At 39.2% G+C, this 12,141-nt stretch overlaps 4 protein-coding genes across 5 annotated transcripts; 2 read left to right on the top strand and 2 right to left on the bottom strand.

The window, feature by feature from the left end:
- Nucleotides 1–363: 363 nt before the first annotated feature.
- On the bottom strand, nt 364–1,490 carry LOC119077578 (39S ribosomal protein L19, mitochondrial). The gene is made up of 2 exons (XM_037184788.1): nt 1,327–1,490; nt 364–1,265 (listed from the first exon to the last, which is right to left on the bottom strand). Exons 1-2 carry the CDS (start codon nt 1,388–1,390, stop codon nt 421–423), a joined length of 909 nt encoding a protein of 302 aa, XP_037040683.1. The 5' UTR covers nt 1,391–1,490; the 3' UTR covers nt 364–420.
- A 283-nt stretch (nt 1,491–1,773) lies between these two features.
- LOC119078173 lies at nt 1,774–3,043 on the top strand. The gene is made up of 2 exons (XM_037185647.1): nt 1,774–2,740; nt 2,800–3,043. Exons 1-2 carry the CDS (start codon nt 1,927–1,929, stop codon nt 2,988–2,990), a joined length of 1,005 nt encoding a protein of 334 aa, XP_037041542.1. The 5' UTR covers nt 1,774–1,926; the 3' UTR covers nt 2,991–3,043.
- On the bottom strand, nt 3,011–6,040 carry LOC119078172 (nucleolar complex protein 3 homolog). The gene is made up of 7 exons (XM_037185646.1): nt 5,925–6,040; nt 5,253–5,858; nt 4,891–5,194; nt 4,487–4,821; nt 3,990–4,360; nt 3,311–3,931; nt 3,011–3,250 (listed from the first exon to the last, which is right to left on the bottom strand). Exons 1-7 carry the CDS (start codon nt 5,931–5,933, stop codon nt 3,040–3,042), a joined length of 2,457 nt encoding a protein of 818 aa, XP_037041541.1. The 5' UTR covers nt 5,934–6,040; the 3' UTR covers nt 3,011–3,039.
- Nucleotides 6,041–8,205: 2,165 nt separating this feature from the next.
- On the top strand, nt 8,206–11,643 carry LOC119078118 (transcription initiation factor IIA subunit 1). Of its 2 annotated transcripts, none has more exons than XM_037185571.1 (6): nt 8,206–8,441; nt 9,881–10,078; nt 10,148–10,204; nt 10,426–10,888; nt 10,963–11,207; nt 11,270–11,643. In XM_037185571.1, the coding sequence occupies exons 1-6, from the start codon at nt 8,418–8,420 to the stop codon at nt 11,375–11,377; spliced, it is 1,095 nt and encodes a 364-aa protein (XP_037041466.1). In that variant the 5' UTR covers nt 8,206–8,417; the 3' UTR covers nt 11,378–11,643. The 2 variants fall into 2 exon arrangements, with proteins under 2 accessions (XP_037041466.1, XP_037041467.1); XM_037185572.1 differs by lacking the exon at nt 8,206–8,441 and adding an exon at nt 9,356–9,482.
- Nucleotides 11,644–12,141: the final 498 nt, after the last annotated feature.

Below are 12,141 nucleotides of genomic sequence, written 5' to 3'. Positions count from 1 at the left end.
TACTCGAACAATTTTTTGATATCAGAAGACGTAGACCGTCTGTCCTTATCATTCCATCAGGAAAAGGCACTGTAGGTAGCTCTGATTCTGATTTTGTAATTTAATTATGTTTCAGCAGCGTGAATTAACTGACTCCCTATGCTGACGCTGAATTCGATTTGATTGATTGGGGGCAGAAGCAGAAGGCTAATCTAGTCAACCAAAGTATGCCCTACAAACAAATTTTATATTCCGTTAGGAGGATCTGTCCTAGCTAACCTTGGAAGTATACACGCCTGAGGCCTGAGTCTGTCTAAGAAATAGTCAAGCATAGGACGATGCAGCTTACATTTTGTGTAGAGTCGCTAATATGGTAAAACAAACAATTTAGGTGTCAACTATTTAATGGGTGCCGAAACCAGCTACCAATTCGTACAAACTCTATGCTAATTTTGTGGGCTTTACAAACGTTCTCGATCTCTTGATTTTGCGGCGCTGAATTTCTAATTGATGCAATTTCGAATAGACTTCAGCGTAAATTTCTTGTTGCTCTTCTTCCGGTATCGTCTTACGATATTCTTTCACAAGATCGTATTTCTCCCAGGGCGTTTTCAACGTTTCCGCTTTAGCAGCCATTTTCTCGGTGATGTGTTCCGATACGTTGGCAATTCCGATAAAATTTTTCCGTTCCCACTGTTTTTCCCACGGACGGGGTCTCAGTTTCACCATTACTTTATTCAGCGGCACTGGTACACCTTCTGGCAATATTTCCGGTTCCATATTCAAATCGAACGTACTGTATTCCGGATAGGCATCACGCAAGTAGAGCAGCTCTGAATCAAGTCTTTTTTCCAATCGAATTAAATCGATTTTCTGAATTGTCGGATCGTACAGTTGATAAGCGATCTCCACACCTTGATTATCGACAAAATTTCGCAAAGTGAATTGAGCTCGTAATCCACAACCAGTGCGTTGAATACATATCCCAAGGAAACGAGAAGTCTTGCCGGCTGCATGTGGATCGGAACTAGTTACGGCTAGAATCGAACCAACATAAAATTCGGGTATGTCGAGATGAACTCGCCGGTTTAACATGTCCATGCGTTCGATTTTCTCTCTGATGGGATTGCGGAACTCAATCGTTGGATCGGGTAGAAATTCCGGGTAAATGAAACGATATTCCGCTGGTGCCAGTGGTTTCCGGACATCGGTGGGTTCTTTGCTAAATGGATTTGCAGTAGCCTCTAATAGAGGATCCGATTTTGATGTGAGAAGTCGGTAGTGAACTGGTAACGAAAGATTGTTAGATTAGTTGACGAATATTCATGGTGTAACACCACAAAGTACCTGTCGACATTCCACTTGATTTATACATCAAAGTGTTACGAGTTAGTTGGCGCGTTAAGTTCATTTTGTCTAATTTTCGAAAATTACTTTTTGTGCAACAAAACAACTCTTCGACAGCACAGTGAAAAATAACCTCGAATATTTTCCGACAACTGACTGTACCAAAGCCGCAAGTATTTATAAGCCAAATCAAAATATTTTCTTTGTGGTTCTATGTTGTCAGTGCTCGATGACGATTTCCAATCACAACGACATTGCAATGAGAGATGAGCTAAAGGAAATCTTAAAGAAAATTCAGAGAAATCCATAAACCATGAGTTCAATGAAAGGTCGTCTTGAATTTTCGTTGAAAATATATTTTTCTCTCAGAAGACTGTTTTTCCTCATGAACGGCTGCAGTGCAGATGGCTTTTATCTCCAGCAAAAATGTGACATTTCATATTTTTGTACAAATGGATGACAGTCGTGACAGGGTGCGTTGAACTAAAATTTGTTTTTATTTACTTACCATAGCATACCGCTTCTAGTATACCTAAGTTCGGGGGTATACCTATATCAGCTATACATCGCTCGTTAACAAAATATCTGTCGGTTTATAATATGTCATCCAGTCGAGACGGCTTTAAGCAGAAAGTGGGTCGACAAAACTCCATGTCCACAATAACGAATCTCTTAAACCATAACAATTCGGTGCAAAATGCCAATTCCACCAGCAAAACCGAATCGGATGAGTATGTGCCAATATTTTACAATGAAATTTCGGATATTATGCGGGGATTCGGTGACTGTCAGAAGCCATTAAAAGAATCCATCATTTTGGTGGACAAAATTTTGCTGCAACAATTGCGCGGCATTTTACAGGAAGTTATTCAATTGGCAGTAGAACGGAAGGGTAAACCGGAACCGTCACTGCGAGACTTCGAATTTTTAATGAGAAAGAATCCGGTTCGAGTGTACCGACTGCAGCATTACTTGACAAATCTACAAAAGATTCGCCGCATCCAGGAAATGAACAATGTCATACCATCCAGTTATCACAACGAATTGGAATCAAATGAAGATGCTGAGGATGAAGAAGATAGAACAATTCCTGAGCAAAAAAACGATGAGGAGAAGCTTCGTCGACACTTCCGAGCCGATAGAATATCGCAAATACTTGGCGGAGCTCAATACAAAGAATACTCAGAGTCACGACGCACATCATTCAGTGTCATCAGAAACTCAACTACCATCAGAAATAAGCTACGGTTGTGGTTGAAACCACCCAGTGACACAGTTATGTCGAATAGAGTGTACACGATCCTATCGTATCTAGCGCATGAGACAATTGCAGCTATTGTCGATTTTAGTATACTGACCCGACTGAATTCAGCTAACCGTCAAACGGAACCTTACAGCCGAATCATGACATCAGGTTTGTGGACTTTGTTTCAACTTCTCGGATCCCAAATTCACATCAATTCTGCTTTTCAGGTGCGTCACACAATATGCTTCATCTATGTCCCGAAGTGACCCAGGGTCGTGGAATGGATGGCATCAAACCGATTACAGTGCAGGAGATTCAGGAAGCCGTTCGTCGGCACACAATCGCTTCAACCAGAACGCTGGGCCTGTACCGCAACATGGACAATTCGTCGTCGACTGTACCGTTTCTAGCCATTTAATGAAATAAAACGATGGCAACTACTTCCCCACCAAATTTTATTGATTTTTTCATTTAGTAAAATCAGCGAGGAAATTCAGAATATTGCCATCTCCGTTCAGACGGCAATTCAGCTGGTTTTCACATTCCGTCTTGAACGTGTCATTAATGTAGAAATGTCGCCCTTTCATGTCTTTAAACTCTTGCGGACGTGGAGTTGGAATCGCCGGATTGAATGACATTAGTGAACTGTCATATTTGTCGTAAAGATCCACGGCTGACCTGTAATTCACGTTACAATTCAGTTCAAATCTCTTTCGTCCAAACCTGGTGCACACTTACAGTTTACCGATTTCTGGATTCAAACTGCCTTCACCTGTGGCTGGAACTCCAGATGCTATATGCTGCGACATCTTTCTAACCGTTGGATGATAATGTCGACTGAGTGTGGTCAATTCGTACAACGCCGTACAATTGGCGTTACAGTATTCCGGATCGTCCAATTCCGGATTGTATCGACCCGAACCGATATCGGCGTCTGTGTCCAGGATGATTTCCAATGACGATGTCAATTGCATCACTTGTTTCACAATTCCTAAGCCGGCAAGGGTGCCATTGTGCAGCAACTGTAAACTGAGCGTTACGATTCGTTTGACGAACGCTAGCATCCGATGGTGTGTGATATTTTTGCGACGTTTCACCAGAACTTCGTGCAGCGTTCGTAGAATGATGAGGAAATCGGTGTGATTTTTGCCAGCATTCACTACGAGAAGATTGCGATAGAGATGGCCGTAAAATCGTAGCGGATCGATGTTCAGAACTTCTCCCTGACCGGAAAGTATTGTGAACACCGTTTGAATGCAATGCAATTCTTCACGATAACCGAGTTCGTCCATTTCCATGATGTTGTTCAGCACCTCGACCAAATCGGAGAAAAACTCCAAATTGATGACATGGGCAAATCTAGGTGAATGGTAAGTTAATAAAAAATAGTTTAAGATTCCCCAAATCCACCACTTACTCAGCCAGTCCCTCCAGTGTAGCACTCAACAGCTGTGAATTGGGATCATTCTTCAAAATGCGAAAATAAATCGTGAAAACCATTTTCGTTATTTCGGTCAGCTTATAATGCTTCGTTTGCTTATTCTCCTCGGCTTTCGTCTCCTGCAATTCTTTGTCCAGCTGGGACAGTTTCTTGTGGCGTTTCTTCTCCTTTTTCGACATGTTCATCAAACGGGCCTTGTGCGCTTCCAATTTTTTCTGCTTCAGTTCGGTTTCCTTTTCAACGTCCAAATTGATACTTTTGATTTGCAGAGAGAGCAGACAGGTTAACACCTCCACATGGACATTATTTGACTTAGATTTGATGAGATGGTTGAGTCGACGAACGATCTAAAAATTAAGGGAAAAGTGTGGTCAGAACAGGGAAGAAACTGTGAACGACTGTTGGATAATATTGGGCTGGCTGGCATACTTCAAATGTTGAATTTACCGAATATAGGTGATTGAAATACTTACATACAACGTCAAATCGAATTTCTTGTCGTTTTGGAATATTTCTTCGAAACATTTCAATATCCTCGCTCTGGTCGATGGAAAATTGCTATTCAGCAGATAGACCAACAGTTGCGCTATATTTTGTCCGAAATTAAAGTACGGATGAGCGGTGAGCAGGTCACACAAGCAGATGACGGCTGTCTCTCCCAATTTAATATTTTCCTGGCTGAACTGGCGATTGGCATTTTGTCTCTTGGTCAGCAGCGTTGACATTTTCTCCAATTTCTGCAAATATTTTTTGAACTGATCCAGCAGATTGTTCTCGTAGGTTATGCGTTCCATGGTGTTTTTGCGAACTGGAATATTGAAATTGATATAACACTCACGACCGAACTGTTAACATAAGAAGGCCGCAAAATACTAACCGGTCTGCATTCTCAAATTCAATTGGCCGATTCTGTACTCGGGCAGAATATCTTTGAATACCTCGAGCAATGACAAGGCGGCAATTTTTCGAACCGTCACCAGATTGGTCTGGTCACCACTACGTTCGCTCATTAACTCGAAAAGAGCTGAAAAGTTCTTCATCTTGTCTTCTGGTTTCTCGAGTATCCCAGAGCAAATGATTCCGATGCGATACTTTTGTCGGGCAATTTCCTGCTCTCGATAGATCAACAAATCAGCCGTGGACACGGCGTTCTTTGACAATTCTGCAAGGTCGGTTGACATCTGAAAATTTTCTTCGTCAAACTGGATGTCATCGGTCACATTGAATCAAATCACTTACCGCCACATTATCTTTAATAATATCGTCGTCCGAGTCAACCTCCTCTTCAATCTCTTCTTCTTCATCTTCCTCTTCGTCGGATTCATTCTCTTCCTCACGGTCCTTGTATTCCATCTCGGCTGTTCTTGTAACAACCTCGCCAGCCTTCGTTTTGATTGGCAACAAACTCACGACCCGTTTTTTCGTTTTCTCTTCAGCCAGCGTCATTTGTGCATATTCCTTTTCGAAATGTTTCGCATTTTTGGCCTCATCTTCCGCATCATAATCGGCTGCTAGCCGTTTGCGTTTTTTCGATTTGAGCCTGGATGTATCGTGACCGTCATCATCCATTGCAACATTTTCTAAAATATCCTGAACGGTGTCGTCGTCCATTTCAGTTTCGGTCACAGCCACCGGAACACTTTGTACCGTTCGCTTCTTTTTATGAGAACTCGTGCCAGTCGGCTTCCCAAACACTTTTTTCTTACCGCCTTTGGCATTGCTGCTCTGTAGCTTAGAGTTCTGACTGGCCTGTAGTTGTTCCTTCTTCTTCAGCGGTTTTGTGTAATTTTTCTTGTGTTTCAAGTGTTGTGAGTGCTTCACATGGCTGATTTTGATTTTCTTTTTCTAAAAATTGAACGGCATTTGATATGCTGGGTACATTTCAATGTCATATTTGCAAAATTAACCTACCACTGCCATTTTTCGACCGAATTCCCAATTATTTCTTTAGTTTTTCCGCAAATGCACGTGTGGTTTAGTTCAAAAATGTAAATAATTCACAATTGTTCACGGTGTCTGTGCATGTGTGTGAGCTGTCAGAGCTGTCACGAAAAGTGAATGAGTTGCATGTATGCAGTCTGTAGAGTAGAGTCAGTAAAGCAGATGTACCATTACATACTAGACGCACTCAAGGTAGTCTCGTACAGCCAGCAAAGACAAATAGTTATTTTCATTACACCAACTACGAAAGTTGTAATTTTCGCTTCCCGAACGAGATGCGAAAGTATAAAAATTCAACTCTCAGTTAGCCACGATATCACAAGAGGTGCGAAAATACTTTCGCCTCCCAACAGAGGAGCGAAAGTACTTTCGCCCCTCAAACGAGGATGCGAAAGTAAATGACAGCAACAACATGTGTTCCGTCTGGTGTCGTTGTGATCACTGTGATTGTTGTGATAGAAAAGAACGTTGCCAATAATTTATAAATTTTTCTTTTACCGCCCCCTGGACCCCCGCATATTTCAGCTTATTTCGGTAAATTTCATCAGTTGGAACATTATAAGGAAGCTCAAATTACAATTTTCGTAGTTATTGTAATGAAAAGTTGTGTGGATCACATGGCACGACGTAAAAAAATTCAACCTGTGCGATTGCCGCCCTGGCCTTCGGCCACGGGCTGCAAACTTCGCACACGGTTGAATTTTTTTACTTTCGTCCCTTGTGATCCAAATAACCATTTCATGCTTGCTAAGAGAGCCGAGAGTAAAATTGTCAATTTTGAGGGGCGAAAGTAAACTTTTGTCTCTCTTAGCAAGCATGAATAACTATTACGTCACAAGGACTGATGTAAGTCCGAAAGTACTTTTCCGTGTGAGTTTTGTTAACCTGCTAAGAGAAACGAAATCTTAGCAGGCATTCAAAGAAAATATTTATTATTCGTCTTCGAAACGTCGGTGGTCCGTGATTCAAATTTTTATTTTGACGTTCCCAAAAGTAAAAATTTGGAACCAGATTACACACGTATACTCAGTCAGGCGTACTGCACTTTTTGTGATTAGACAATGTAAATGCATAATTTCAACTCAATTAATTCCACAAGCGACACGTTACGGTATGTACTCAAGAACGAAAGTTCGAGTTAACTTGTCAGCTGTATTCCGCGTCATATTTAAATTCCGCTCTTAAATTGACTAAGAAAAGTAGGTTTTGTGTACTAGAAATTTTCTATAACAAAAATCCACTAAACTGTGTTCAATGTGTTCTAACAGTCATATAATACAGAGATAAATAAACTCATTTGTATATTATTTTGATTTATCGAATTCGCGCCATGTTGCGACGTCATCATTATATCCCTAGAGGTCTAAGTCATACAATTTTAGGGCAAATTGTCATTTCCCCATTTGGTTGTCTCGTTTTCTCAAGGTTCGGAAAGAACAGGTTAACACATCTGAGGATATTGAGTTGATCACGAATGTGGTGAAACACGCATTTTGACAATTTAGACAGGTTTTGTTAGACACACTAATTAGAGATTGTGTGAAATTTCAACTTGATAAAAATAAAATTTCTTCAAGTTTTCTTTTCGTACAATCTTTAATGAGTGTGTCGGAATTTGTGTTTCAACTGCCTTCTTTCAGAACCTTGCATATAAAGAGAATTCTCGGCAAGCCTCGACTATGATGATAATCTACTATTGTTGTTTTGCCTGGTATGTACATACTATCTAAATTGCTTAATCTTTATATTGCTTCGATTTCAATAAATCAAAGCAATCCAAAGATTAAGTAATTATATTATTTTGACATAAATTGTGAGCGCTTAAGACAAAGCCCCGAATCGATCATACCCATCATACCTGATGTGTTACACTTTCATTGTGTCTTACTGGTCTCACTGTATGCATGATTGTAATAGATTGAAGTCCGTTTTGAATAGAAAATCTCTAAACGCACACACTTTCCAATTTAACGTCTTATTTTAATAAAATAAACTTTTGTTCACCTCTGTGAACTTATCTTTTACATTAAATTTCTTCTAATCAAATCTAATAATATTCCATCAACGATCAAGCATTTATGCCTTCATCATTTTCAATTTAACCGGACACTTAGTGTCTGATTTGATTAACGAAAACTGTTTATGACAGAGCAAATGAGACTGTGTTAGTGAGTTTTACGTTGGTATGAAAGCATGAAGTCGAATATAAAAGCAAGTCAACTTCGTAATCGTCGTATTCGATGAAATGATATATGTAGTTAGGTCTCCACTTTCATTTAGTTAGCCATTGAAAATATATCGCTAAAGAATATTGCTGCGTAGCAGTTTTTGGATTTTTAACGATACAAAAGGTCGAAATCCGACTGGGAAATTATCGACAAATTTGTGAATTTTTTCATTAAATTTAATTTAGTGCAGTAGACGCCAGTAGATTTGAATTAATTTTTCCATTTAAATAAAAAAATGGCTTTGAGTCAGACATCGGTGGTGAGTGAATTTATATTCAAATGACTTTTCCGTCAGAATTACAATGAGGTGTCGATAACGCTGAAACGAATTCTTTTTATGAAAATTTACGAATTTTATTCCATATTTTCCGCAAAATATAGTGGAAATGGAGTATTGTTTTCCCGATACTTAGCATTACCTTATCAGTTCCGAACTCGCAGCACGTACATTTTTTTTTGTTATGCATACATGCGAGTGTGAGATTGTTAAAACCATTGTCGGATTTTTCAACATTCATTCATTTTAATCTATTCTTATATACGCGCTATATTACGTTGATTCAAGTTGCTAATGTTTGCAACAAGTCGGTGTTTTGTATAAACATTTTAATTTGTTGGGTTCCCTAGCGGAGTCCGCGATTTGAATGATTTAATATTCTTTACAAAAAAACGACGAGCATTCATAAATCTTGAGTTTTATACAGAATCTTTTACTTCATTTACCCTAACTTACATTTTGCCAGACAGTTCTCATACCTTCATTTTGTCGATGTCGATGATAATTCGTTGTGTCTTAAAGGTTGACTGATATATCCGCACTGACATTTGTTTGCTAACATTTCGGTAATTTTCCACCGTACCATATGGAAACTTCGCCGGATTTTAATTTCATAAAAATTAGCACTGAACGTGAAACAATATTAGCGGACGAATATATTTAAAAGCAGAGTCGTAAAGATGCAAAAATGATTAATTTCGATAAATTGTAAATATGGTAAAAAATTCAGCGTACACGTGATACATACGTGGCTTCTGGGATTCTCCGAAACCTCTATCGTCAACGACGACAAAAAGTCATGTTACTGTTTCTTTAATGCTGATGACTTGCTAATAACGCAATGATTCGAAATGATTACACCAGCAACGGGACAACTCGGGAATCCGGTTAGCGCAACGGTAGTTTCCTTCGTTTCTAAATTGATAAATTTGCCACACCCCGTCACATTAGACAATATACGTTGCGCTTATTCTTAGCTATAGGTCTAAATAGTGTAAACAGCAGGACATTAGGGATATCCGGGTACGTATGGATGAAGATAAGAGAACCAATAATTAGAATGAGAGAATGTTGCTAATGTATGTGTGCATGTAGTATGTATGTAGCACACAATGCAATTGTCGATTCCATTGCAATGTTAATTAAGTTCAGAGCTATGGTTAAGATGACTAATAGGTTCCGGATATAAATAACTTCAGGTCGCATCAATTTGCATCACTTTAATTTCATTTTCATTTATGTGTACGTTGTCTGGTCGTGACTGATGCATTGATGCAATTATCTTTTGTAATATGTATCAGCTGTATGCGAGACAATATATGTTTGTGACTCAATGTCTCAATGAATGTGCGGAAATTCGTCTATTTCTTGTTCAGCCAAACACATTTCCGAATCTCAAAATAATTTGAACATTTTTGCAGCTCAAACTTTATCACACCGTCATCGACGATGTTATCGCCGGTGTTCGGGATGCGTTTTTGGACGAAGGTGTGGACGAACAAGTGCTACAGGAAATGAAACAAGTCTGGACCAATAAATTGTTAGCTAGCAAAGCTATCGAAGTATCAATAGATCCGTTGGAACCTCAACCGCCACCAATTTTATCACTTAACTCAAAGGTATATCCCATATCTATTGTCATATTGTTAAGTTGAATTGCTCAGAAAAATAATTTCTTTTTATTGTAGTCGAATGGGACAAAATCAAAAAATCGACCTCAGCAACAGCAACAGCAACAACAGCAGGTAATTTGAAAAAATCTAACAATTGAAAATATTCGATGATGATCTCATAGGTGTCTTTGAACCGTAAAACCTTTTGCTTTTCAACTTTTCACTCTAACTAAATTCAACTACATTTCACTAAAATATAAAGGAACATCCATGAATTATATGTACCACAAGAGAAATGAGCAGTTTAAATGCTTGAAAGAAAATATTTTTAATAAAAACAATTCTTGTTACAGCAATCGCAGCAACAAACACAACCGCAGCAGCAGCAGCAGCAGCAGCAACAACAACAACCGTCTCAAAATACAACCGAAAACAATGGAAACGCCTCAAACCAAACATTTCCCAATCAGACAAATGGTACCCACAAGCCATTAAGCCAGCCAAATACAACACAACAATCAACGGCCCAACCTCAGACTCAGACGCCGCCTGCTCCACCAGCGATCGTAGCTGGACTGGATCCGTCAAAAATTGTTCCCATTCAGATAACACTCCCACCCCAGCCAAATGTTCCGAATTCCGAGCCCCGTGTACTTACCATTCAAGTGCCCGCATCGGCAATCCAGGCGAATCAATTGCAACAAGTGCTCACCGGTCCAATAATATCGTCAATAATGCAATTGCCGCCCACATTGGCATCGTCGGTGCTGCAACAGCACGTGACTGCGATGCTTCAGAATATCGTAATGGTTTCAAGTAAGTGAAACGCTGGCTGCTATTGTGGACCATGACCAGAGATTGACAGTAACGAATTCCATTCTGCTTTACAGATGCTGTGACTGTTCAGAAACAATTGGATGGTGCGGCCGATACATCGGACGAGGATGCAAGTGATGTCAGCGATGATAACCTGGATGGAGATGATGACGACGACTTAGACAAAGAGGACGATGACGAAGCGGAAGGTGAAGGAGGACCAGAGGATGAGCCTTTAAACAGTGACGATGATGTTTCCGAAGAGGAACAAGCTGATTTATTTGACACAGACAATGTGGTTGTTTGTCAATACGATAAGGTAAAGATTGTGGATGGTTATTCCTTATTATAGACTGCACTCATACTTTGTTGTCCGTACAGATCACCCGATCGAGAAACAAGTGGAAATTTTATCTCAAAGACGGCATCATGAACATAGGCGGTAAGGATTATGTTTTCCAAAAATCAAATGGTGACGCTGAATGGTAGAGGAAGAGTTGAACGGGACGTACTTAAACGGATGATGGCGAAAAGACATTTTTGTAACTTGTTTTCAACACTGAATTTCCATGCTCATTGTTCACTCATGATGGGATTATGTGTGTGCGTGCGTGTATGTGTATTATGTAGAATTATGTACATAGAGCACAAAAATTTAATATATTCGATATACCAACAATTTGACATCATCTTCGGTCTGGGAATATAATTCATTATTGAATTCGACATCTCAATTCAATATACCATTTGATATACCAAGTCTTTAGCGCAATTATCTCAATTTCAATTCTCAATTTCGGTTGATCTTTTTTTTCGAATTTATTACTTTAGAATCACAGCAATGTACGACGTGAAGGGTTTCACTTATTTGAATTAGTATTTTCCATTTCCTTTTGTACGCCAGATGAAAAATCGTTTTTGACTTTTGATTGCAGTTTCAATCTCTCGTTTTAATGCTAATATATGACTATGACACACAAAATTAAAACCTTTTTTTTGATTGAAGAATAAAAATAAATTGGAACGAGAAATGGCGTATTGAATTGAAATAGAATTTTAGCGAATTAATCTAACGTTTTGTTCCTAGATTGTAGCCAGAACATCATCAGAATTAAGTATTATGTTTGATTTAACGCCTTACTTATTTTATAAAAATAAAAGAAGAAAAGAGAACCACTGCCAGTTTCGTTTCTTTCTCTGTCTGTGTTCACCTTTGCACGATATTATGATCTGGACGACGAATTTGCAAGTAG

This window comes from Bradysia coprophila, unplaced genomic scaffold (assembly GCF_014529535.1).
Source record: "Bradysia coprophila strain Holo2 unplaced genomic scaffold, BU_Bcop_v1 contig_24, whole genome shotgun sequence".
NCBI lineage: Eukaryota > Metazoa > Arthropoda > Insecta > Diptera > Sciaridae > Bradysia > Bradysia coprophila.
Note: the sequence above shows the minus strand (reverse complement) of the source record. Positions and strands in the feature narration are given on the sequence as shown.

Bases quoted from the DNA above. Each gene is read 5' to 3' on its own strand.
- LOC119077578 (XM_037184788.1), bottom strand. From the start codon at position 1,390: ATGAACTTAACGCGCCAACTAACTCGTAACACTTTGATGTATAAATCA. The intron at 1,266-1,326 runs GTACTTTGTGGT...TTTCGTTACCAG, and splicing joins ATCAAGTGGAATGTCGACAG to TTCACTACCGACTTCTCACA.
- LOC119078173 (XM_037185647.1), top strand. From the start codon at position 1,927: ATGTCATCCAGTCGAGACGGCTTTAAGCAGAAAGTGGGTCGACAAAAC. The intron at 2,741-2,799 runs GTTTGTGGACTT...TCTGCTTTTCAG, and splicing joins CAGCCGAATCATGACATCAG to GTGCGTCACACAATATGCTT.
- LOC119078172 (XM_037185646.1), bottom strand. The intron at 4,361-4,486 runs GTAAGTATTTCA...CTTAATTTTTAG, and splicing joins AATTCGATTTGACGTTGTAT to ATCGTTCGTCGACTCAACCA. The intron at 3,932-3,989 runs GTAAGTGGTGGA...CCATTCACCTAG, and splicing joins ACACTGGAGGGACTGGCTGA to ATTTGCCCATGTCATCAATT.
- LOC119078118 (XM_037185571.1), top strand. From the start codon at position 8,418: ATGGCTTTGAGTCAGACATCGGTG. The intron at 8,442-9,880 runs GTGAGTGAATTT...ACATTTTTGCAG, and splicing joins CTTTGAGTCAGACATCGGTG to CTCAAACTTTATCACACCGT. The intron at 10,079-10,147 runs GTATATCCCATA...TTTTTATTGTAG, and splicing joins TTTTATCACTTAACTCAAAG to TCGAATGGGACAAAATCAAA.